The sequence below is a fragment of the Cetorhinus maximus genome, chromosome 2, assembly GCF_964194155.1.
Source record: "Cetorhinus maximus chromosome 2, sCetMax3.hap1.1, whole genome shotgun sequence".
NCBI lineage: Eukaryota > Metazoa > Chordata > Chondrichthyes > Lamniformes > Cetorhinidae > Cetorhinus > Cetorhinus maximus.
In genome coordinates, this window is record NC_135880.1 from 202,965,511 (window position 1) to 202,993,309 (window position 27,799).

The 27,799-nt window shown below is 40.5% G+C and overlaps 1 protein-coding gene across 1 annotated transcript; it reads right to left on the reverse strand.

Moving 5' to 3' along the window:
* Positions 1–10,370: 10,370 nt before the first annotated feature.
* Positions 10,371–27,285, reverse strand: jhy (junctional cadherin complex regulator). The gene is made up of 3 exons (XM_078558874.1): positions 26,997–27,285; positions 11,501–11,587; positions 10,371–10,764 (listed from the first exon to the last, which is right to left on the reverse strand). The coding sequence occupies exons 1-3, from the start codon at positions 27,213–27,215 to the stop codon at positions 10,597–10,599; spliced, it is 474 nt and encodes a 157-aa protein (XP_078415000.1). The 5' UTR covers positions 27,216–27,285; the 3' UTR covers positions 10,371–10,596.
* Between the last annotated feature and the right edge of the window lie 514 nt (positions 27,286–27,799).

A 27,799-nucleotide genomic window follows, 5' to 3' on the forward strand; every position in this document is an offset into this window, starting at 1 on the left:
TCCTTGGAAATACATAAAATTAAAATTGAATTTAGTTGGCGCATTTAAAGAGCTTTTTGGGTTATACTTTAAAGTCTTACTAAAAGGCCGGGCACAGTGAAATTACAGTCTGTAAATGATGAGTGAATTTCAAATCTAAAATGCAAGATTGCTTTCAAAGATATTCAATAAAATGTGACAACACTAGTTAAAAGTGAGTAATTTTTCATTCATATTTTGCTTCAGAATCTGTTAATTTTACTCATTGTATAGTGTGGAATACAAATGAGCATCAGTAGGCCACAACACAATGGTGGTGTTGTACTCCTCTGAAATGTGTGGCTTTATATATTTTCTACAGGTCATTGTTTGAATCAATGACGTTGTCTTGTTCCCATTATGAAGGCACATTTTAAAAAAAAGAAAATAAAAGGTACTGCGGAAACTCACTTTAAATAAAATAATTGAATTGAAAAGCTCTGGGTGAGTTAACTCACACTTTGCAGGGAATTATACTAGGGCCCATGTGCTCTTTCATAAGAAATCATAGGATGAGTTTATGCCCATGACTTTACGTGGTGAGTTCCCAATCTCAGCTGAGCTGCCATGGAGGAGAAACTTGGTGCTCACCTAAAAGTTGGGAGGGGAAAATGAAAAATTGAATCAGAGGGCTGCATTCCTGATTGCCTTAGTACTCAGTTTCAGAGTGACACTAGAACAGCCAATGAATGGCCTCCTGTCCACAGCTGTAAAACGTGCATGGAAATCTAAACAAGAGGAGAAAATACTTCAACAGAAAGGCATCCATCAAAAAAATAGGTTTTGAGAATAGTTTAACTGCCAAGATTAAATCAATCACTAGAATTTGTAAAGATCAAAACTGGTGTCAGCTTGCTCATCAAGTGTATATATTGTTTGTGATTGAACATTATGAAATTAGACAAGGTTTAATAAAAAAAAAGTACAAAATGATGCATCTAAATGGCATTTCGTACATAGATATATATATACAGAATAAACTTTATACAGTATGTGTATACATAATGGGGAAGTAATATTTCTTAAGTGCATATTCATATTGTGTTATCAACAGAATAAAAATAGTTGTTTTTTGGTAACATAGTGAAATCACGATGACTCAAATTCAGATCACATGAAATTCCGGTTATGCTGAAGTCATCAACCATTCATGCCTGCAGAATAGCAAATCCTGTAGAACGATGCCCGTGATAAGCTAAAATTCCTCACTGGTAACTCTGGATTAACTGAACTTGTCTAAGCTTGTCATATGACTGCACCGACCAATCAGAGCAGAGTTAGACCACACAAGCGCATGAAATCATGGAACGCTGGGCAAGCCATCATATGACATCGAGAATATTGAGATCTCCCTGTGAAAGGACATGAAAAACCTGCGAGTATGATTAAACCTGTGAGAAAGTTAAAAGTGTTATCGATTGGAAAGAAGGAAAGTGGAGCAAGGAATGCATCACTGGATTTCACTAAAAGCTATTGCTTCTTGTGATTGGAAAGTCCAAGAAGCCACGTTGCTTCATGAATGTCAAGACACTACCCACACAATACGAGGCTAACAAAAGGGCCAGAATTTTTGAGGTGTGATCGGGAAAGTGGGCAAAACATATCAACAAAAAAGGATTGTCATTATTACAGACAACTGCCCCTTGCACCCAAACATCTCTGGCCTAAATAGCGCAAAACTGTTGTTTTTGCCACCCAATACTATGACTAAGCTCGACCCAATAGATCAGGGGCTGATTAGTTGCACCTGAAAACCCACTACCAATGATAAGTGATCTCTCAGGTTGTCGAGGCTATCGATAAGAAACACGAGTACAATCCAACTGTACTAGAGGCCATGTTCTTGATAAAATGGTGACAGAAGCCACAATTGCCAACTGCTTCCACCACACTGGGTTCAAAACGGGTTAGGACTATGCAAAACGTCAAGAACAAGGAGGAGCAGGGTGAGGCTTACCAACCCGATGATGAGGCACCTTTCACTTGCCTACGGGAGGCCGGTATAGAAGTTACAGCAGCCATGGAGACTTACGCAGAGGTAGACGATGCTATACAATGCATGATGGATCTGACAGATGATGGCACTGTAGATGCAAATAATGTTCTCCAACTGAGGAGCCCAAGGAGGCCGATACCCTGAAGAGTCTGATGAATGCCTGCCTGCCTGTTTCTCTAGCTGATTCTGCAAAGGCCATAGAGATACTCTGGGATTTTGCACTGCGTCACGAAGAAACTGAAAACATGCTTGACAGCAATAAACACATGGCGGACTGTATTGTGCACGTGCAAAAACAGCATGTTAAGCAGAAGAGGAATTATGGAGTTTGTCCAGAAGTAACTCCCAGCCTTTTGCAAGGTCAGGTCGTTGTAGGGTTTGGTCAAATTGAATATTTTTTCACACATTTATTAACATCCTGAATGGGAGTGAAATAGTGCGCTATGATGTCGGGAGAGCGTCCCAACATCATCCTGCACTCTCACGATCCTTTGGTCAGCAGGCTCGCATGAGAGGTGGCAGCATGACCGCCGACAATTAAGAGGCCTATTAATGCCCTTAAGTAATTAATTAAGTTGCAGAAGTAACTCCCAGCCTGTTTTCAGTTGACATTTGAATGTGTTGTTTTTGACATAGACCGTGTTTGTAAGGGTATTGAACTACATAGAGATGCATTCATTTGGGTATGGGACCTCCTCGGCTATCACAAAGCTCCACTCAACATCAATTTGGAGGGGGATCCCATGGAATTCAACTCATCAGGATTTTACTGTATAGTCTCATCTGTCTTGTATACCCTCTATGATTATTTTGGACCTAAATATGTTGTTCGACTTCTAATTGGTTAAGAGGCGGTAGGAGTAATTTTCAACTCATAAGACTTTTGCAGGAAATGGATATACTTGGAGCTATTCACTGGGTAGTGGTGTATTGAAAGTAGCAATGTGAAATGTTAAATCAATTGCCCTATATTCTTTTCATAATAAACGAAAGAATACTTTAAAAGTAAATGTAATGAAATAATTAGTGTTAGAAAATCTTCTAGCAGAAATCTGGCAGCATTAAAATCAGTTGGTTACCTTAGCTAGTTGCACTGAGCTAGTTCAGACACTTGGGGCAGAATTTTTCCCTCATCGGGTGGGTGGGCCCGGGAGTGGCCACGAAACCGACCACGCTGGCTGGCCTCAGCGCTGCTGGGGTGGGGGTGGGAGGAGCGTGAGTACTGAGGTGTGCACATGCGCGGGGGAGCATGCACTGTCAGCTCCCTGAAGGCACAGAGCTGCCTCAGGGAGCTGACGGATTTTAAACACAAAAATAAACTTTTAACATACGAGATAAACATGTCCCCACGTGTGACTCAGTCACATGAAGAGGGACATGCGAAAAAGGATGTTAAAAAAGGTTTAGTGGTTTTTTAGTGAGCGTTGGAAACCTCATCCCATCCGTGAATGAGGTTCTGTTAAAAATGCAAAGGCCACCTAGCCTATTCGCCTGCCCGCCAACCCAATGGTTGAGCGGGCAGCGAAAAATGCAACTTAATTAATTACTTAAGGGCCTTAATAGGCCTCTTAATTGTCAGCGGTCATGCTGCCACCTCTCATGCAAGCCTGCTGACCAAAGGATCGTGAGAGTGCAGGATGATGTTGGGACGCTCGCCCGACATCATAGCGCACTATTTCACTCCCATTCAGGTCGGGCACGTGCCCACTCACGGGATGAAAAATTCTGCCCTTGGGGTTTTTTGTGAACACTGTTTTTAGGTAAAAAGCATATGAGTAGATGAGAAGGAACAATGTTTTATTTTCAGATATGCTTTTTCACTAAAATTAGCGAACAGAGGAAAATAGACACCTGAATGAGCCTGGAGACATAAAGAATACATTGAGAATTGATCTACCGTTTTCAAAATATAATCAAATGGCAATAATGAACTTTCTGATGTGCAGTAGATGCTATTTTGAGAACAGACAGAGTGATTGTGGACTTAATATGCATTCTGATATATCATTTACTATTACTTGAGCTCAGTTGCAACCTGGTATATTCCTGTGCCTTCATCATTATTTGTCTGCGCATTCTCCTTGGCAAGCTTTATCTCTATCAATATGAAGATCAATCACAAAGAAGATTATTATTATGCAGACCACTTACCTAAATTAAAATGAGAGCAAAGTGATTTTAATAATCATCTGAGATAATTTACTCTATATGGAGCTTCTTCCTATTTTAGGCTTTGTTTCTGTTGTACATTATAGAATCATGCAGCACAGGTGGAGGCCATTTGGTCCATTATGACTGGTCTGGCTCTTTGAAAGAGGTATCCAATTAGTTCCACTCCCTTGTTCTTCCTCCATAGCCCAGTAAATTTCTAACTGGTAATTAATAAATATAAATAGACTTGTCTTATACATACTTTGATTGCAGATGGCAAAATTATGCAATGTGTCCATATTAAACATAATATAGGATCAGAAATAATTGGCAACGTCTTTAATAGTTCTCTTGCAGTTTTTCAGTGAAAACAGACCTTGATGGTTGATAATAATAAGGCCATGATAACCTGTGGCTTTGAGTACTTAATTTTGGATTTTAAAGTTACTTTTTAAACAGGGTTGCAATAGAGCTCTTAGTCTCTAAAAAAAATGTTATGCTATTATTAAAAGTACAAAATAATTTGTGAAGCTACATGGATTTTAGAATACTTATAAATTTCATTCACAAAGAATTGGACTAACCCTCAATATTGAGAATTCTCAAAAATTTTCTCAACAGACTTTTGGGGCTTTTACAGTTTCTCCAGGTGTTATACATCCTTCTCATGCAGAGTTTGTCTCTCAAACAGACATTTTACTTGCCAGGAACTACAAGATTGCAGATTGCAAACATCAGTTTAGTTCTGGTGAGAAAGGAAATTTTTTTAAATCCAAAAATTTATTTTTAAGTCAAATTTAAATGACTCTCTAAGCCCATTCAACCCATCATCAGTAATGATGGTCAGTCATAATCCCACCTCCAAACAGTTTGAAATCCTGAAAAGACTGAAAAATATTTTAGAAAGGATTTAGGCATACTATCTCAGTCACAGTCTTTGTACAGAATGCAAGGTGAGCCCATCATTTACTATTTTTCAACGAATTATCATTGTATGTCATGACAAATGCAATTGTTTTATAAAATATGCAACGTCCAACACAGCATTATAAGTTCTTCCTGTGTGATTCATACAATATCTGATGCTCCTCTTGAAATACCAAATTCACTTCTCATCATCAGCTCACATGCATTGCTTTGAAACCTGCCACAATTTGCTTCTCCTTTTCATGTCGTTGCTGCATCATCTCAAGAAGTATATTGTGGGATGGCTCCAGTTGTGCATATTGACCATGTTCAGGAAAGTCACCAGCGTCTGATTTCTCATTAGCATCCCCAGGTCTAGCTGCAAGTGATTTTGGTTTATGGATATTTCTAGCATATTCCAATGCCTAGGGTTGTGTAAAGAGAAACAGGGAAAATTCAAATTTAAATGTACAATATAATTCATTGTACTCTGGTAAAATAGAGTGTTACAATAGGCAGAGGTAAATCATCATTTACTGTTATGATCAACTCTCAAAAGGGGTTAGTTTGTTTTAAAATTGATTTCTGAGACCTAGTGCTGTGTGGCTGGCAGGGGAAAGAAACGTGTTAGCTTCATGGAACCATCCTTTGTGTTCACCAGGATGTCAAACAACACTGATGACAGAAACCATGAAGAAGTTTCCTTAAATAGTGCACGGATAAGTGGCTTAGTAATAGTGCTCTTATGATATCTATAATCACAAGACATGCAGTTGCAGGCTCCAGTCACAATAGCTGCAGAGATCAATTCATTTGTGAAATATATTTGGCTATTTTTCATTGAAAGCTTCCTTTATCTGGGCAGTAAAATGGAAATACTATGGGTTCACTCCACAAAAACATTTCATTACGCAGACTGAAGTGAGGAATAGGTTTGTACCTAGAATTCCTAAAGCTACTACAGAAACGCTGCAAGGGATTAAAATCGCAAAACCTAATATATATATATATATATATAACATTATATGTGTATGTGTGTACGTGTGGGGGAGGGGGCGGGGGCTGGTGGGCGGCAGTCTGGAAGCAGACTCCATAATAACTTCCAAGACAACACAAGGTAAAATAATTTAATTAAAATATAATTTTTGTTTTGCACTCATCAAGATAAATGCAAGAATACCAAATTTCAAAAGGAACAACAATTTATACTGCATGAGAAAAGGGTGCTGATTGGTTGGCAAATGAACTCCAATTGGTCGGGGCGTTGCCCTGGGGATTGCACCAGGGAACAGTTGTCCCCTATGCTTTTGTTTTATTGAAAAAGGTGCATTGCCTGAACATATTCATTCTGTTTACAGAGCACAGGGACCTGTGTATGAATATATGTGGCGTCTAGCAAACATAAGTGAGCTACATTGTGAGCTTGACTGATAATCTTAAATTGGCTATTAGTGTGATTTTTAGCATACTCCAGATTGTCCAGTAAGTCCAATCGTGGGAGCAAATCCGAAGTTGGACACTATATGCTGAGTTTTGCAAGCAAGGGCTGGCTGAGCATGGTCAGTACTCTGCCTGTTGCGAATAGATGAAGGGACATGCTGTTTGATATGATCCACCAGTCTTTGGGACGGACAGCATACATACCCTGCATCACATCGGCACTGAAAATCATATACCACGTTATTTATTTGTGTGGTAGGCAAGGATGTCTTTTTAGCTACAAGGCAGCATCCTGTTAGTGGCAAATACCACTTGTGTTGCATTTTTCAGATATTTGCGTCACATCACTATATCATGGCAATATAGATGCACGGCCATTGCCTGAATCTGTATTAATTGAACTTATGAAGCAAGTCGTGCAGTTGAGTTCAGCTTTAACAAAACCGTGTATGGTCAAATAGATGGTGTTGTTATGGATCCCCTCTAAGCCCAGCTCTCGCTAACATTTTTGTCAGTTTCCACAAGAAATACATTTTAGAATGGAATGACTCCTAACCTTCTACCCCTTGCATATTTCCAAAACGTAGATGATATATATGTTGCTATATTTGAATCTGCAGCTGTATGTAAGAATTTCCATACACACCTTAATGGGCTCCACCCAATGCTCAAATTCACCTTTGAAATGGAGCAGTCTGACCTCAACATGCTAGTTGAGAAATCCGCTAATGGGTTCTCTACTATTGTCTACCGCAAGCCTACCCTCACTGATCAATATGCACTGGGATTCCTACAGCTCCACACACTAAGATTTGCGTCACTGGCAACTTGGTAACTGGGGCCCAAGCATTTGCTCAGCATGCAAGCTTGATACCGAAATATGGGTTCAAAGCTATCCAGCAGGATAATGGCTACCTCAGTCAGATAATTGCCCGCTGTATATTGTGTAAACTCATGAATGGCCAAAGGTTGTCACCTTCGGTCCTGAAAAGTGTCCAGTCTACCTCAAATTATGCTGGAATGGTAAGGTGTATCAAAATTTGAACAACAGGTGAAGCTAACCATTTCACGCTTCTACATGCAGTAGCAACATGAGTTGGTATTCTCCACAAAAAGGAGGCTGCCATCTAGTCAAAAAGACATTCTGCCTATCGCACAAATGAGTAATGTGGTATATGAACTTCAGTGCCAGTGCAATGCCAGGTATGTAGGATGTACGTCTCAATGACGGGTGGACTATATCAAACAGCATGTCTCTTTGGCTATTCGCAATAGACAGAGTATTGAACGTGCTCAACCCACTCATGCTTACTTAACGCAGAACATAATGTTTGACATTAGATATGGTTCCGTGATTGGACAGCACTCACTGACTAATCCAGAGTGTGCAAAGAATTACACTAACAACCAATTTAAGATTATCAGTCAGGCTTGCAATATGGCTCACCTATGCTTGCAAGAAGCTACATTTTTCATACTAAGGGCCCTGTCCTCTGTAAGCAGAAATAACATGTCCAGGCATTGCGCCTTTTTCAATTAAACAAAGTATAGGGGACAACTGTTCCTTTGTGCATTCCCCATGGACCAACAAGGGTCGACTTGCCTTTTTTTGAACTTAAGCAAAAGCTTGAGGGATAACTATTCCCCAATGCTTTCTCTGTGGTAATGCCTCGACCAGAGTCCATTTCCCAATCAATCAGCATCATTTTCTCATGCAGTATAAATTTCTGTTCCCTTTGAAATTTGGTACTCTTGCATCTGTCCTGAGTTCAAGGCAAAAAGCTTCGACATCATCTATTTTTTCATCAATACTCAAGTTCTGTACTACGAAGCTACTATAAAATATAATTCTATAAGATGGGCATAGCGTTATTAAAACCAGGACATAATTTTAAATTACCTTCTCAGTTAGATTTTATCCTTTTCCTTAGGCAATAGGTTGAAAACCTATCCCTTCATAATGTTTGTAAACAATACAGGGAATAAATTCAATTGCGCTGAAAATGCGAATAGGGATCGCAATGTGTGATTAACCCATGGCCATTGATTGCATTGCAGGCAGCATGCCAGCTTGTTGACAATGACTGTGACTGTGATAAAGATAAATTATCCCTCCTTATCCTGTCTGCAGTTAATGACATGGCTGACCACACCATCCTCTGCCGATGCCTCTCTACCATTACCCAGCTGGCTGGGACAGCACTCATCTGGTTCCATTCTTATTGATCCAGTCATAGCCAAAGAATCACCTGCAATGGCTTCCCTACCACTCCCATACTATTACCTCTGGTATTCCCCAAGGCTTTATCATTGGCTGCCTCCTACTTCTCACCTCGGTTGCCCCTCACTGATGTAATCTGAAAGCGCAGCAACATGCATTCTGGGAACAGAGCTCTACTTCATTACCATCTCTCTTGATCCCTCCACTGTCTCTAAATTGTCAGACCACTTGTCTGACATCTGGTGTTGGATCACCAATTTCCTCCAAGTATATATTGGAAAGACCGGAGCCATTTTCTTCAATCCCTGACACAACTCCATTGTCCAGCCTGGCAGCTGTCTTGAGGCTGAACCGGACTGTTCACAACTTTGGTTTCACGTTTGATCCCGATATGAACTTCCGATCACATATGTGCGCCATCACTAACTGTCTACTTCCACCACCATAACATTGCCCAACTGTGCCTCTGCCTCAGCTCATCTGTGGCTGAAACTTTCAGCCATGTGTTTGTTACCTCTGGTTTACTATTCTGACGCACACCTGCCTGGCCTCCAGCGTTCTACCCTCAGACTTCAAGTTATCCAAAACTCTGCTGCGTGTGTCCTAACTTGTACCCATTCACCTATCACTATTGTACTTGCTGAATTACACTGGGCTCCTGGTTAAGCAAAGTCTCGTTTTTAAAATTCTCATCCCTGTCATGAAATCCCTTCATCCCTTCCTATCTCCATAATCTTCTCCAATCCTACAACCCTTCAAGATATCAGCATTCTTCCAATTCTGGACATTCACCTTACCCAAAAAAATTTCACAACACTCACAACACATTTACCTCTCTCTTACAGGACAAGGTAGTGCACAACAGGAGGCATCAGAAGCTAACTGGAGGGGGAGAGGTTTTCCTTCATGTCCAAATCCTATGAAGGAGACCGTGCTGGTCATTATTGGCATGGCCATTGTTGGGAATACAGCCAGTGGCATGGCTAAAACCATCAAAGATGACAGTATCCTCATACCTAATGCTCCTTGTCACATTACACTTCCCCCTCATCCCACACTTTCTTCTGATTCACAATTTTCAGATAGTGTAAGTACGCAGCCCCACCTCTCCCTACATCATAACCTTACCCTTGGTGCAAGGGGTGCAATCTAGACAGCCAGTGGAGGAACAGCAAGAAGACAGCAATGATGGAGGGACAGCATCACTTGATTTCACTGGACTTCACATTTGCAGCTACCAACTCAGATACTGACATTTCATACAACTTAGAGGATAGCATATGGTGAGGTATCAGGCATGAGTGGCCTTTAGACAGGACAGGGTGGGGGGGGGGGGGTGGGGGGCAAGGATAGCGCACGTGTCTTATGGTACATGAGTTCTGCTACAGAGAGATCAGGTGACCACTTCAATGGGGCATGAACTGGAGCTTTGAGCTGCAAATGGCACTGTGGTGTCAAATTAGCGTTGGATGCTGACCGATCTCATGATCTACCTGCCCTGCATACTCCTCCTGGCTGGTCACTGCATGCACATGCTGATGCCCTCACCAATATGGCATTTGACACAATTTGCCCAAAAGGTGTGCTAATTTGGAGCACTTGTAGCGCCCAAAGAATGAGTGTAAATGATCCCAAATTATCGATCTATAGCTTTTATTAAAAATAATTGCTCAAAACTTAAGAAATTCTATTAGATGCAACAGCTCAGTGTGTATTTTATACATCCAACTGTAATAAAATAATAGTACTTTAACATTTCATATGTTTCTATGACTTCCTTTGTTCTAGCTAATGCCAAAATATTCTTTTCATAACATCTTATCATAAACCAATTAATATACATTGTTCTGATGGTGATACAACATCATTTACTTGTTTTTTTTAAACGCACCAATTTCCGCCGTGAAGTTGCAGCTTTATTTTCAATGTTTGGAGATGGTTTAGGCAGGGATGAAGATAATTTGGAGCCTACTTTCAAGTTCCGATCTGTAACTTGTTTTGCATATTCCTTTTGTCGTTTCATTTTCTCTGCCTTAAGAGACAAATGAACAAAAACAAATGTCAGCTACAGGAATGGAATGAAAGAATAAACTTTGCCCAGATTTGAAGAAAGAAAAACAGTGGATTGTGACTTCTCAATTCTCAATCTCCTGTAGCTCTTCCCTGACATTGTCTCTTTTGTACCATGTACCCAGCACCACCAGAGAAACCAGATGCCATTCTACATAACATCATGCAGAGGGTTTGATGTGCAACTACAGTATGCAAGATCGGACTCCTATCGGAATCTAGCAGGAATTGCAGCCTGGATGAGAGTGGAAATTTGGGCAGTAGGACCAACAATGGCGTCCAGCAGGAAAATTTGCCAGCACAAGGCTCCAGGAGAGGGTGAGGGGAAACCTGCGGCAGACGTGGCCCAAGGCTTCCTTGTGGAACTTGTAGGAGTACTCCTCAAGGCCCAGAAGAAAATTTAAAAATAAATGTAAATACCGCAAGGTCTCCTCTGGCCCTGCCGGTTATTCCCAGTACATTTGGCCTGGTAGAAAAGGCACCACTGGTCTCTTGCTCAGGCCACAAGTTAAAATGGAAGTCTTGACCCAACTACATTTTTAGACCTCTATCTTTAAAGAGAACCCTGCTGGTGTAGTCAATAATTTAAAATTGGAATTGTCCAGATTATGATGGGAAAATAGTCAGTAAGTCCCTGCTCCATTTTAACAGTTCCCCTGGCCTACATTAATATGCACACAAAAACTGAAAGTGCTTACCTTTTCCTGAGCAGAATCACAGTCCGGTCCCAGGCCTCCAAGTTTCACATCCTGTTTTAGACTCTTGTAGTCTCTGAGTGTATAAGGCTGAACAGGAAGCAAATGACAAAGTTCAACTAAGTTTTCTTTAGCTTATTTTATGCTGCAGTAATTCGAAATAAAGTGAATGCTATAAAGATTGCACTTGAAGTTTGTAGAAATTGAAGAATGGTGACTAAGCAGAGAATGATTTGACATTTTCCATTGTTTCTTATTCTCTATAAACTGCATATATAATTGAAATATAGCTAAAGATAAGAACTTATGCCTCCAGAGTTATTTCCAGTTGGGGCATAGCTATCTGAACTATTGAACTGTTTTGCACCTTAAGCCACACCAAGACTATAACACTGAAGTGATGAAAGTTGACCCAAAATGTGGCTGCATCATGAAAGGATTAGTTTAACCACAGATTAACCTGTGGTTCTGGACTAGCGAAGAATAAAATGACACTGATTCTGGTACTTAACTGGTTCATCCCACCTTTCTGACCAGTTACAGATCACCAGAAATTGCAATTATATAGCATCTTAGGGTGGGACCCCAAGATGCTTTACAGAGTAGAGGAAAAAGAGACAGTAACTTTGTCAAAGAATGGATTTTGCAAAGGTTTTAAAAGGTGGAGCGAGAAGCAAAGGGTTGTAGGTTGGGAATAAAGCTGAAGCAGCTGAATCTTGTGCTGCCAGTGGTGGAATGAAGAGAAGGTGAATTGCTTAAAAGATCTGACTTGGAAATCAATAACATGGGAGGGCCTGTAAGGCAGGAGGAGTTTGAAAATTATGGTGTTAAAGATATTACAAAACTCACACATTTGATGGGGAATTTAAAATGTTAACCTTTAATTCCAAATTAGCACTATAAAAATGGCAACTTGACATAAACATGGCTGCTATATCAAATTGTTGCCAATATGTATAGAGTAAACAAGGTGTCCTTCAGACTTTGTAGATTGGGAAGCAGCCAAATTAGCCACCTGCTCTTCCAGACAAGATGTTCCAAAGTCACTCTCAGATAAGGACAATGTTTTTCAGAAATGCAATACATAGTGAATAATGGGAGTCATTTTCAAATTTAGCTGACATTTCTATTAAAAAGACACATAGCTAAGGACACAGTTAGAGTCAGCAGGCAGCCACCTTTACAACTATAGGTCGAGTCAGACATACTGTCTGATTCCTTAGAACTGAGTCAGAGACACTTCAAAATCTAATACAATCATATTGGATTGTGAGTATAATTTTTAAAAAATCAATATTTGTTTGATGATCCAAGAATTGCTGACAATGGTGGATTTTAAAAATGCATGTATTTTACAACCTTATTGGCATGGTATGATTAGCTTTATTTACCACCTATGCTATTCTACAATCCTTTTTGTATAAGCTGTAATCCATAATTGATTTCAATAAAAGACATGTATTAATGAAGCATACAAGGGGTTGTAGTCTCAAATCTATATTATCTTTAGAACCCACATATATAGTCACATGACTCTAGGGGCAGGATCTTCCGGTCGGCGAACAAGGGCGGAAAATGACCCAACGTCACTTCACGTCATTTCCATTTTCAGGTTGGCGAGGGCGCAGACGAGTCAGCTGCGCGCTCGCCAACCTGTCAACGGCCTATTGAGGCCATTGAAAACTAATTAAGGTCATTAATGGACCTGCCTGTCCAACCTTAAGGTTGGCGGGCAGGCCGGGAGCCCTGGCTGGCTTCTGAAAAAGCATGAAACTTCATCCACGGGCTGGGTGAGGTTTCATGAGGGTATTTAAATTTTTATTAAAGGTTTCAATAAAAGGTATGGACATGTCCCAACTCAGGTGACAGTGTCACATGAGGGGACATGTCAGGGAGATTTTTTTATCATTTGTATTACAAATTTTAAATCGGAGCCGATCTCCCTGAGGCAGCACTTAGCCTCAGGGAGATCTGTGTGCTCTTTAGTGCACACACGTGAAAGAGCGCACTCCCGGCAGAGGGAATCCCCCACCTGCACAGGGAGCGCATAGCGCTTCCAAGTGGACATCACGCTGGCCCACCCACGTAAAATGGTGGCTCACCCCCGATCGGGAGGTGCTGATCGGAGGTTCCCCCCATTGCGCCCGCACTTCCCCCCCCAACAGGGAGGGGGGGTGGGGGGGAGAAATTTTTCCCTAGGAATCTGAGTAAGACTCCTAAGGTCTGATATTGGGGAATCCCACAATAATTCATTCTGCTATAACATATCTCCATGTATGTTCTGTCCTCAGATAACTTTGTTAAATTGGAGATTCCTGGGGGAAGAGGTTGTTTTATTTGAGGATCCAGTCTAAGACTATGTTCCTTTAATACTTGGAAATTTCTTTCAGTTTACCCTGCTGGGGGATAAAGGTAATTAACAAAAGAGTGGTTTGGAAAGGCTGTGGAGGGATTTGAAGACAGCAACAAATGGGAGTTACCTAAAATTTTATTCATAATTGAAACAAGAAGTCAACTAAAGACAAAAATTTTGCTTACACTATAAATGTGCTAAAGTAAAAATATACAGATTACTATCAGCCACAAACTGCATCTCTGAGAAACCATTTAGTTTTCCAAGAACTGGGGTAAAAAATGTCCTGTCACTGGATTATAAAACGCAATGCACTTGTCAGTATCAACCTCATTTTAGGCCTATATTGCTTGGAGAGGATAATTTATTCCAGCACTCGGCAGTGATTGCCTTGTTTTGTCTCATGGTGCATTAGGGTAACCAGAATAAACTAAGACAGTATGTAAAACAAAATGTGATAATCTTGTTATTAAAAAGTATGGGTAAAGAGGCTCTGCCACTTATTGTACCAGAAGCTGAAATTTGCACCAGTACCATCTTCACTTGCTCAGCCTTTATACTGGAAGCAAAACTGGTATCCCTTCCCCCTCCAAGCTGACATTTAAAATTTACTCAGATGACATAATTTTAAGAAAGGACCCCATATTCTCGCCATAGCCCTTAATTTCATCTCTCCAGAAGTGTGCCTATTTGTCTCTTTAATCCATTTATGCTACCTGCTTTATGGTCTTCTTTGGCAAATTGTTCTACAGTTCTATTATGGTCAGGATGAACAAGATCATCTTGATTTCTTTGTCTGACTTCTCTTTTTATTCCTAACTTCCTCATTTTTAACTTGTGAATTTTAATTCTTCACTTGAATCAACTTGGAAGTTTTGAACCAGAACATAAATTTACTCAGGAAAAGCCAAATGTTTTCAGCTTTTGTGCACAACTCATCATGGGGTCACCTAGGCAACTGAACAATGCATGACAACATAAAATCTATGGAGTTTAATGCAAAATGCAGCATTCAGTAGACCTTTCATTTTTATTCTGTAAATTAAGGGGACCTGCATTTTGCAACATATTCTAATTATTTATATACTGAAATGTTCATAATTGTGCAATGCTTTAATTATTTTATACTTTACTTTAATGATTGCCTATGACTGTTATGATTTATGATTACCTGAATTATTTGTATTGTTATCACAATGCAGCACATACTACCATGATGATTTTTCAATAAACTAATTATTTATCCATGATAGAAGAGTTACTGATTATACCTGGAAGCAGAACAGAGAGTTAGGAACTAGGCCAGCTAGCCTATTTCCACTAGGTCCCAAAGTTTCTCCTCTTAAATTGTTGTAAGCTGAGAGTTGATAATATCAAATTTAGGTACAAGGAAAGACATAGAAGTTGGTTTTACTTTCATTGGCAGAGTCTTCAAGGAAACCTGATTGAAAGTATGAAGGGGATTGAACAAGTTGATTCAGGTGAAGAGTTCAAATTCACAAGTTAAAAATGAGGAAGTTAGGAATAAAAAGAGAAGTCAGACAAAGAAATCAAGATGATCTTGTTCATCCTGACCATAATAGAACTGTAGAACAATTTGCCAAAGAAGACCATAAAGCAAGTAGCATAAATGGATTAAAGAGACAAATAGGCACACTTCTGGAGAGATAGAATTGAGAGTTATGGCAAGAATATGGGGTCCTTTTTTAAAATTATGTCATCTGAGTAAATTTTAAATGTCAGCTTGGAGGGGGAAGGGATATCAGTTTTGCTTCCAGTATAAAGGCTGAGCAAGTGAAGATGGTACTGGTGCAAATTTCAGCTTCTGGTACAATAAGTGGCAGAGCCTCTTTACCCATACTTTTTAATAACAAGATTATCACATTTTGTTTGGTGAAGGAATACCTCAGAGGCACAGGACTGACAAAATTAGCAAACACAAAGGGAAACAATTATTACAGCACTGGGGGGGCGGGGGGGAATGGATGAATCCGACAGATTTGTGCTATGGTCAGTGGCTAATCCTCAAAGCCAGTCTGCCGGGCAGTCAACCGGCAATACACAAAATGCACAGCTCAAAACTGCAAAAACCATTACCTCTGTTTACGATGTCTGTGTTGGAGCTTTAAGTTAACTTTTAAGTGTGTGTTTGGTCATGGGTCTGCTAATCACTTTAACCCTTTGCCAGCTGCTTCATTGGTACTTTCTAATGTTCAATTTACAACATGAATGTCTTCCCTAAGAGAATAAACAGAATATACTAAACTCTTAATTGTCATCTTAAGACCAAAAGGACATTGATCCATCCAAGTTGTAGAAAAGGAGTCTCAATATTGTTGTGTCACCTCAAATTATACAATCAGTAGACTTTTAATTCCTCTTGATGTAAATAGATTATTGATAAAAAAAAGTTCTAGCCGTATACTTAACTTGTTTAAATAATAAAGGAATTAAGAATCCATCAACTGCATTTAATCACAAAAATGTTTATGCCTTTGTGTTAGATCTTGGTCACCAGTTTCTTGGGACTTATGAATCCAGGTTGCACGCATGTTTTAGGATGGCCAAGTTGGTATAATAGACAGAGTAGGTCAGCAGACAGTTCTTAGGTGGGACACATTCTGTTTATTTTACAAAGGTATTCAGCAGCTACACTTATATGCTTTCAACTCAAGCCCTGTCTCTACACTACAGACTCTAACAATAGACTATTGACTACTGAGGTAGCCCGCGCTACTCTTCTAGTGGCTACTAAGATCATATGATCTTCCATTATAACATTCTTCTTAAACATAAGAACATAAGAAATAGGAGTAGGAGTAGGCCATTCGGCCCCTCAAGCCTGCCCCGCTGTTCAATAAGATCTGCCCCAGGCCTCAACTCCTCTTTCATGCCAGCTCCTCATAGCCCTCAACTCCCCGATATTTCAAAAATCTATTTGTCTCCTCTTTAAATACTCTCAATGATCTAGCCTCCACAACTTTCTGGGGTAGCGAATCCCAGACATTCACTACCCTCTGAGAGGAGAAATTCCTTTGCATCTCAATTTTAAATGAGTGTCCCCTTATTCTGTAACTATGTCCCCTAGTTCGAGATTCCCCCACTGGTGGAAAAATCTTCTCAACATCTACCCTGTCAAGCCCCCTCAGAATCTTGCACATTTCAATAAGATCACCCCTGATTCTTCTAAACTCTAATGAATAAAGGCCTAACTTGTTTAGGCGTTCTTGATAAGTCAATCCCTTCATCCCAGGAATCAGCCTAGTGAATCTCTTTTGAACTGCCTCCAATGCCAGTAAATCCTTTGTTAAACACGGGGACCAAAACTGTACACGGTACTCCAGGTGCGGCCTCGCCAATACCCTGTACAGTTGTAAAAAGACTTCCCTATTTTTAAACTCCAACCCCCTAGCAATACGGGCTAAAATTCAATTTGCCTTCTTAATTACTTGCTGCACCTGCATGCTAAGTTTTTGTGTTTCGTGCACAAGAACACCCAGATCCCGCTGTGCTGCACTTTCTGGAGCCTGTTTCCATTTAAATAATAGTTTGCCTTTTGATTCTTCCCACCTAAGTGCATGACCTCACATTTTCCTACATTAAATTCCATCTGCCAAGTTTTTCCCACTCACTCTACCTGTCTATATCCCCTTGCAGATTCCTTATGTCCTCATCATAACATGCCCTCCCAGCTATTTTTGTATCGTCAGCAAATTTGGATACATTACATTCTGCCCCCTCCTCCAAGTCATTATTATAGATAGTAAATAATTGAGACCCTAGGACTAATCCTTGTGGCACCCCACTAGTTACGTCTTTCCAACCTGAAAAAGACCCATTAATCCTGACTCTCTGTCTTCTATGTATTAACCAATCCTCAATCCATGCTAATATATTACCCTCAATACTATGAGCTCCTATGTTGTGCAATAATCTTTTATGTGGCACCTTACTGAATGCCTTTTGCAAATCCAAATACGCGACATCTACCGGTTCCCCTTTGTCAACTCTGCTTGTTATATCCTCAAATAGTTTGTCAAACATGATTTCCCTTTCACAAAACCATGTTGACTCTGTTTGATTGTGTTAAGTCTTTCTAAATGTCTTGCTATTTCTTCCTTAATAATGGACTCTAGCATTTTCCCAACTGCAGATGTTAGGCTGACTGGCCTATAGTTTCCTGCTTTTTGTCTCCCTCCCTTCTTGAATAGGGGCATCACATTAGCGGTTTTCCAATCTGCTGGGACCCTCCTGGAATCCAGTGCATTCCAGGATATTTCGATCTTAAAAACCTTTAAAACCCTTGGATGCAGGCCATCAGGTCCTGCTGACTTGTCTGCCTTCAGTCCCATTAGTTTCTCAAATACTTTGTCCCTCGTGATAGAGACTGTTATAAGATCTTTCCTCCCATTAGCTCCTTGCTTTTCTGATACCTTTGTGATGTTCATAGTGTCCTCCACTGTGGAGACCGATGCAAAATATTGATTTAAATTATCCGTCATTTCCCTGTTCCCCATTATCAATTCTCCAGTCACATCTTCCAATGGTCCCATGCTCACTTTAGCTACTCTCTTTTTATATACCCATAGAAGCTCTTGCTGTTTGGTTTTATATTTCTTGCCAATTTACTTTCATAATAAATTTTCTCCCTCTTTATTAGCTTTTTAGTCATCCGCTGCTGGTTCCTAAAAAAACATTCCCAATCCTCTGGCCTACTACTAGTTTTCACCGCTTTGTACCTCTTAGTTTTTGATTGGGTACTCTCCTTGACCACCGGTTAACCACCGGTTATTCGTCCTTCTCATCGAGTCCTTGCTTTTGACTGGGATAAATTTTTGCTGAGTGTTATGAAATATCTGCTTAAATGTCTGCCACTGCTCATCCACTGACCTTCCTCTTAGTCTATTTTCTTAGCCCACTTTACACAACTCTTTCTTCATATCTCTGTAATTGCCCTTATTTAAGTTGAGGACACTGGTTTGAGACCTGAGTTGCTCGCATTCAAACTGCATTTGAAATTCTACCATCTTGTGATCGCTACCCTCTAAAGGATCCTTAACTACGATACCTCTTATTAATCCCTCCTCATTACACATTCTTAAAGGTATATTACACATCACATTACCACACCCTGCCACTGACAGGGTTTGGCAGTGCATTCAACTCACTCCTTGAAACAATTACAAAGCAGTAATGTCACTGAGGGTAAAAACAAAAAGCTAAAAGCTACTGCGGATGCTGGAAATCCAAAACAAAACAAAAACAGAATTACCTGGAAAAACTCAGCAAGTCTGGCAGCATCGGCGGAGAAGAAATCAGTCAACGTTTCGAGCCTCCATGGCCCTTCGGCAGAACTGCAGCATAGTTTCAACAAGGGAGAAATATAAATTGGTTTAAGGTGGGTGGTGGGGGGGGGGGCGAAGAGACACATTGAGGGTGTGGTGTGAGCAGATAATAAACAAAAGATGTCACAGACAAAAGGGTCAAAGAGGTGTTGAAGGTGGTGGTCTTTGTCTGAGAAAAGTGCTAATTAAGAATGGAAAACAGGATATTCAAAGTACAGCTCTAGTGGGGGTGGGGTGGAAAGACTAAAGATTTTAGTTTTAGATTTAAAAATAATGGAAATAGGTGGGGAAAGAAGAATCTATATAAATTATTGAAAAAAAAACGGGTGGGGGGGGGAAAAGAAACGGGGTGGGGATGGGGGGAGGGGGAGTTTAAGATCTAAAGTTGTTGAATTCAATATTCAGCCCAGAGGGCTGTAAAGTGCCTAGTCGGAAGATGAGGTGCTGTTCCTCCAGTTTGCGTTGGGCTTCACTGGAACAATGCAGCAAGCCAAGGACAGACATGTTGGCAAGAGAACAGGGTGGAGTGTTAAAATGGCAAGCGACAGGGAGGTTTGGGTCTTTCTTGCGGACAGACCACTGAGGGGTTCAGACAATACCATGAACTGTGAAAGCGAAGTCTGAACGTTTATAGCTGCCAAGTGAACTCAGATTACATACCTACAAATCGCTCATGTGCCTATCTACATCTATCATCTCTGGGACAGCAAACGTTGCAGAGATTATGTACTCACATGCAAAATTTGGACTTAGAAGTACATATAATATAAAATTTGATAACCATGTTGCTAAAATTATTTAAATTTCAACTATAATTCTAATTTAATAAGATCACTAAAAACTAACTAATTCATTAAACAGACGTATAATTTGATCTTCTACAGTGAATTGTATCATAGTACAGTAGCAGAATTTAATTTAATTAATTAAAGAAAATTTAGCTGGGAGTTTTGGGGGTGATGCAGGTAGTATCACATATAACACAGTGGGTCGGATTTTTGTCTACTGTCCTGTTTATGCCTGTAAACAGTAGCAGAATGATAATTTCCTAAAAAGGCAAACTTACTGCATTACCAAAATCCCGAAATAGGAGTCAGATGACACAGTTAAGACTGTAATACAATGTTCATGACACTCAGAATTATTTCCTTAACTTACCTGTAAATCATAGGCAATACAGTTTGGGAGCTGGCCACTTCCAGTAGTATTTGAATGGATTTTCACCTGCTGTCATTTAAGATGCTGCAAAGATTTGAGTGACATTGCGCTGACACTTTGTCATGTTTTTACATTCAGTTACTTGATTTTAAAGTGTTTATGGTGGCTAAACAACCTTCTGTACTCTTAAAGGGACACTGGTAATGCACTTTTCTCAAAAAGGGCATCCTTCTATCAATTCCATTCTGGCCAGAGACAGAGTTAGCAGGAAAAGGTGAAAGGAGTATACGGAGCTCCACCTGCAAGGAGATCAGATATTGAACCCAACCAGCAGAGCCTACAGGCCCAGGATAACACAGCTACATCACACTGAGGTGCAATGCATGTGTATTAATGCTTCCCAAGGAGGTTCTCAATCCCAGCAATACGACCTACATCCCACTGCTGCTGCATTCTTCTTGCAGGCCTGCTGGTCACTACTGTAGTAAGCTTCTTTACATTCGGATTCTTTCAGGTTGCAAACGATCGTATCAGCAACATCAACCTAAAGTTCATGCATGTATTAAGCAGGTGACTGATGACATGCTTGCTAAAGCAAACACTTTCATCAGATTTCCCAATGAACAATTGGAAGCAACAGGTTAAGGGTTTCCAAAGTCCAGGGTTTCATTGATGGAACCCAAATCACTCTATGGGCTACTTCAGTCAAGGCCCCTTGCTTTCATGAATTGCTTAAATGTTCTTGAAATTGTTGTGTGCGAAGTGTTTCTGCAGTTAACTTGGAAATGTCAGCTGCTATGAATATCAATGTTGGTCTTTGTAATTTATTGGAAGGCAGAAGGACTGGAACAGATGTTGGGCATGATTGTTAATGCAGTGGGACAGGGATTGTGAAACTGGTGTGCAATCATCAACAGCATATTATGCATGGCAGTAAGAACTATTCTCTGCAAATTTAGCTTAGGACTTCCTCTAGCATCCTACATTTAGCAGTCGAATTATGTTAAATCAGATCCACAAATAAATTTGAACACTCAATGATCAGAAAATTGGGGTTATCAAGCAACAACTCTGCTGCCTAGACAGGTCTAGAGTGGTCCTCCTACATTGCTAAGGCAGAGTGATTTGTTTAATAATGATTTGTTGCATGCTGCAGAACTTTGCTCTTCAATAGATAGATGGAGTCACTCTTGAATTAAAAACTTCAGCAAGAACGTTCAAACAGAAATGACATTGTGAATGGCAAAAAAGCAGAAGGCTTAAAGCACTTGCTTGTAACCACAGCATTTTGGCATTGAAGAGCGCTTCAGCTGAACAATCCCTGTCTCACTGCATTAACAGTCATGCCCAACATCTGTTCCAGTCCTTCCACCTTCCAATAAATTACAAAGACCGACATTGATATTCATATCAGCTGACATTTCCAAGTTAACTGCAGAAATGCTTCATACACAACAATTTCAAAAACATTTATCATGACACTGGCTTACACAAATACCTATGAATCAATTACCACCCAAGAATTGTCATAGTGCCTTTCTTACCTACCCTACTACTCCTATAAGGTGCTTCCTCAGTGCATCTGCATGGCAGACAGAAAACTGCAGTGGCTTGAATGAGGGCTCATTAAGGTCATAGACAGTAACCTCTAGGAGCTTAGCCCCAATGCAGTATCTCTATGATTGACAGCTCACTCTGGCTTAATTGGCTTATTAGCACCAGGGGTTTGCAGAGGTGCAAATGTGCAGACTGTTTGAAAGGAGTTCTCCCTCACACCAATGTAATTGGCTTTGTTTAAGATTCTTGTTTGTAATTGGAGTATGTCACTTTCAAATTTAACATGGAATTCAATGGTATTATGATCACTATTTCCCAGTGGATCTTTTACTATGACATTATTGACTAACTAATCTACGTATTACACAATACTAAATCTAAGATAGCTTTAACCCTAGTCGGTTCCACAATGTATTGTTCCAGAAAATTGTCACAAATACATTCTACAAACTCATTTTCTAGCCCACCCTTTCCAATTTGATTGACCCAGTCAACATAAAAATTAAAGTCCCCCACAACTATTACATTTCCTTTGTTACAAGATCCAATAATTTCTTGTTTAATGCTCTGTCCAACAGTATAACTACTGTTAGGGGGCCTTTAAAACTACTCTCACCAACATTTTCTGACACTTGCTATTCCTAATTTCCATGTTCAACATGTTACAGTGGCTCCCTGGCAGATAGTTGAATACGTGCAATTTTCTTTTAAAGGTTCTAAAGTTTGCATCTCTGCTTTCTTTAACATGACTTAGACCTGAGCTTGCCCTCAGGCGAGCCAGTTCCTGCGCTGTCCTTTCCATGTGCACCTACACCTTTGTGCAATGTGAATCATTCTGTGCAGGCTTCTCTAATTTACTAGCTATGGCATCTGGAATGCCAATTTTTTTGCTAGTGCTTGGAATACAGGCACAGGTGATGGTGCATCTCTGTCTGCGCAACTGCGGGGCCTGAGCTGTCTAAAGGACCTATACAAAGAGCAGAGGGATGAGAATTAGGACATAATGGGAAGGGAAAGCCATTGCAGATTAGTAGCAGCACACTACAGACACACATCATCATGCTGTCTGTATGTAGGCATGTGGACTATAGAATTAAGTGGAAAGAGAAAATGCCCAAATATCTTTCTGTCCATGGCCTTCAGCCTTGTCATCCCCAATATATCCTCCCTCTGACAATGATGTTGATAGAGACAACCTCTACTGGAGCCATAGTGAGTCTTCCTCCAATTGTGTGCCAGCTTTTCCTCCCAGAAATGAGTTAGTAAGACCTGGTGAAGATATCTGAGGCAGCACAGTATAGCGTGAATGCCGAGAGGAAGCTGCAGCAAGTGTCAGCAAGGGGGTATGTTACTGCGAGGGCATTAGCAAATGATCAATTTGCGCATGAAGGCAGAAGGAGATGTAGTGAAGTATCCTGCTATGAATAGAGGCCAGGGCTGTGAAGCAAGGATGGAAGGATTGCTAGTGCTAGAGCTAAATCTTATGTTTCAGAACAATGCAAGAGAGATGGGAATTAGATTCTTAATTTTTACTTCCTAGGTTGGGAAATTCATTATATCTCCTTCTGTGCTGTAATCAGGCCATAAGAACTATGCTGCAGACACTGACTTGCCCAGTTACCTTTTTCTATCGCTTTTGGCTATTTTGTTCAGGCACTCATCACCCACATGAAGAAAAGAGGTTCTTCAGTTGTTCCACAAGGACCTCAACTGCAGTACCTGAAAATTGACCATCATTCTTCCTGCTGTTTCAGTAATATTTTGCCCATTCACCACCACTGAAAGCTGCACATCCTCTTTAAGAGCTGCAAACTGCTTCTAAGTGGTGGCAGCCCATTGGATTTCCAGACATCCCAAATGGAAATCTGACCTGCTGTGGCAACATGCACTTTTACATGCATGTTGTAGTCCGGACCTATAATTAGTGATGGTAGAGACTCCACTTTCCTTTCCATCACAAGGTTGATCAGGAATCTCTTCCGCTCTTATTGCCTGCCATTGGCGCATATTGGAAGGATTTACAGGCGGCCGTGTTATGAATGCACCTTCCTTGGTCATCAGGTCCTGGAGTGGAACTTGATCCCAGAGCTTCTGGCTCAGAGGCAAGGACCCCACCCACTGCACCACAAGACCTCCATCTTCCAGTTCACCTTACTCAAAAGCCTGTCAGTGTGAAAAAGGGACCTAATTTACAAGATCACAGTGTAATCATAAACATGCAAGGTGATTCCACCTGTCTTAGTTCACACATCCAGGAAGATGTTAGTCTCCCTATTGCAGCATCAAATTATTTATTAAATGACACCGGTTTAAAATGTCACAAACCATTTTCACTGCAGAAAACATAACCTGAAAGAATAGATTTTGAAAGTGTTGGCTTTTTTGGTGTTGCAAAATTTATCACAGCAATTAAAAAAGGCTATAACATTTTGTGCAGATTCTAAAAATAAATCCATATAATGGTTAGAACTGTTCTCAGCTGCTGAAGCAACTCCAAGTGAATAGCTTGCCTTTCAAAATACAACCAACAATATTCATACTGTGCTCTCAAATGCAAAACAAAACTTATTTTGTCTAACATTTTCAATCTTTGCAGTAGCAGTGCTTCAAGGGAAATATTGCTGTAACAAAAAGCTGCCACAACTACTATTTCTATAGCACCCATGTGCACAGAAGGATTTCAGAGCTACTGCACTTATGGACAGTGAGCAGGAAGAAAGATGGAAAAGAATATGGAGTGATGAGGTCAAAAGCAAGGTCAAAGTGAACAGTCTTTAGGGGGCTGTTGAAAACAGCAGGGGAAATAGTTACAAAAGATGGAGCTACAGTGGCTGAAGGAGCAGCTGTTAATAGTGGAGCAAAGGGAATGGGCCACAGTGTGGTGCCAGAGGAGTGGAGCTTGTACAGACATTATTTAGGTAGGCCACCACTAGGCCACTGATGGATTATAAATGAGGACTACCAGATCATTGGGGCTGGAACAGACCAGAGGTGGGGAGGGGGGAAGGGGGTGGAGATGGGGAGGGTGGAGGAGGGGAGGGGTAGAAGGGGGAGGGGAGGGGTGGAGGAGAATGGGGGAGGGGAGGAAGAGGGGGAGGAGGGGAGGAGGGAGAGGGGAGGAGGGGAGGAGGAGGGGAGATGGGGAGGAGGGGAGGAAAGGGGAGGAGGAGGAGAGGGGAGGAGGGTCCTCATTGTCAGGCACCCTCTCTCCTGCCGACCCTCATCCCACCCTTGCCCAGCTGTATCCATGGATCTAACTATGATCCCTGTGTGTTCCTTGCAGTACAGCCAGCAAGGACTTCTCCCAGTGGTGCTGCTGGCAATGGAGAGTTGTTGGTCAATCTGAGGCTGGCAGCTCTTGGCGGGGTTGGGGGTATGTGATTTCCACACCCAGGGTCCTAAATCAGGGGGAATGCCCAATGCTGGCCAGAACGGACACTTAATTTTGTCAGGCCCCCATTACAGAATTGATGCAGGTCTCCTGCCAGTTCTCCAACCAGTGGGCGAGAACCGCATCACCTACAATTAAATCCAGCCCATTGTGTGCACAATACTGCTATTAAGCAACTTAAAGAAATAACTAATATAAATCTATGTAGCACTTGTCACAACTTCAAGACATCCCAAAGCACTTTACAGCCAATGAAGTGTAGTAACTACCATAAAATTGAGAAATGAGGCAGCCAATTTGTCACAGCAAATTTGCACAAATAATGGGATAAATTATCAAATAAGCTGCTTTTAGTAAAATAAACGTTAATATACTGCGAATACTGGAGATCTGAAATAAATTCAGAAAGTTGCTGCTGGAAAAACTCAACAGGTCTGGCATCATCAGTGGAGAGAGAAACAGTTAACATTTCGAGTTCAATTTTGGTTCTGCTCGCCACATTACAGGAAGGGCATAATTGCTCTGGAGAGAGTACAGAGGAAATTTATAAGAATGTTGCCGGTGCTTGAAAATTGCAGCTATGAGGAAAGATTGGGTTGTTTTCCTTAGAACAGAGAAGGCTGAGGGATGACTTAATTGAGGTGTACAAAATTATGAGGGGCCTCGATAGGGTAGGCAGGAAAGACCTGTGCCCCCTAGCAGAGAGGTGAATTACCAGGGGCACAGATTTAAGGCAATTGGTAGAAGGATTAGAGGGAGCATGAGGAAAAGACTTTTTCACTCAGGGGTTGTGGGTGTCTGGAATTCACTGTCTAAATTGGTGGTTGAGGCTGAAACACTCGACTCATTTAATAGGTACCCAGATCTGCACCTTAAGTGCTGTAACCTGCAATGTTACAGAGCAGCTGCTGAAAAGTGGGATTAAAATGATCGGCTAGTTTCTTTTTTGCTCTGCTTTGGCCAGTGCAGACACGATGGGCTGAATGGCCTCTTTGTACACCGTATCTTTTCTATGATTCAATGATTCAATGGTTAAATCTGTTTTTAGTGATAGTTGAGACCTAAATGTTAGTTAGAACTTTAGGAGAAATCCTGGTGAAGCAAGTCAGTAATATTGATAGGTTTAACAGAAAAGAAAACATAAAAAATGAAAACATAAAATACCAAAAATATCCAGCAAATTCATCAGCTTGCTAACTAAAACAGGCTAAGGCTACACCCGAGTTTCCTTGATTTTCTTTCACTGATTCACCAAAACCCTCTGCCACTCATTAATATAGCCCCACTTCTATGCAAAGGTTTAGATCACACAAATCTCCATTATTTACTTAAACAAAAGCAAGATACTACAGATATTGTAAATCTGAAAAGAAAACAGAAAATGCTGGAAACACTAAGTAAGTCAGTATTTATAATAGTTTTCTGTGTACATAGATTGAAGTCAAATTATTTAAGTCTGAAATAAAGTTGTTAAAAGTAATTCTTAGAGATAAGAACATGAGGTCATGTAAGCTTTTTAAAAGACATCTGTTTTAAAGGTATAACTTTTTGAGGGGAGCATGTTGGGTGATGAAAATTCTAGGAATAAATATGTAATTCACTTCTTTCCATAACATATGAAAATCTCATGAGGATGCCATTTTCATAACTATCATATAAAACGCCAGAAACTGTCAGCCATTTTGTTGTGTTTACCTTGTAGTTATTCTTTTCTTTAAGCTTATTAATCTTCTCCATTTGTGCCAGGTAGCCATCTGAATTGCAGCGTGTTATTGTCAATGCTTTCTTCTCGTTTGGCCGAGTTTGGTCCAGTTCAGAGTCGCTCTCTGCCATGAGACCAATAGGTGGCAGCACCAAGTGGGAGCTAGGGTGTGTGTGAGCCAGGCGAGGCGTGCCCTCATAAATATGCTCCATTTGCTGAATGAGGCGTGTCCTAGGAGACTGAACTAAATGCTGCTGATAAGAGGGCAGAAAGGGGAGAGTAGGGAACCTAGGTAAAAAAAAGAAAGGTGGTTAAATTACTTTTATTGTAGTGACAATTAATTCCCTGTAACATCTTTTGAAAGATAGAAATACATTCTAATCACTCATAATGGGTCAGTGGATATGGCTGCATTCAATGCTGTTGAAAAACACAGCTTAAAAAGTATATATGGCAACATAGTACCCATGGATAAGGATTGCAAATGTGTATGCAGATTCGCATTTGCAACCTTTTACAAAATCACCATTTTTCAATCATCTAAATGAAGCTGAACCTCCGGTGGATGTTATGGGATTGTGGCTGCAACGGGAGAGTAAAGGCTGGAAGCAGGTATACTAATTACTGCTATTTTAACTTGGAGATGGTACCTATCAATACTTATTAACACTACTTTAAGTCAAATTATCAAAACACATATATTTCACAATCTTTTGTTAGTCAGAAATTGAAGCAAAATTAGTTTCCCACTATCAACCAGGTGTTAAATTACAACTTATGGGCATCAATAAGAATT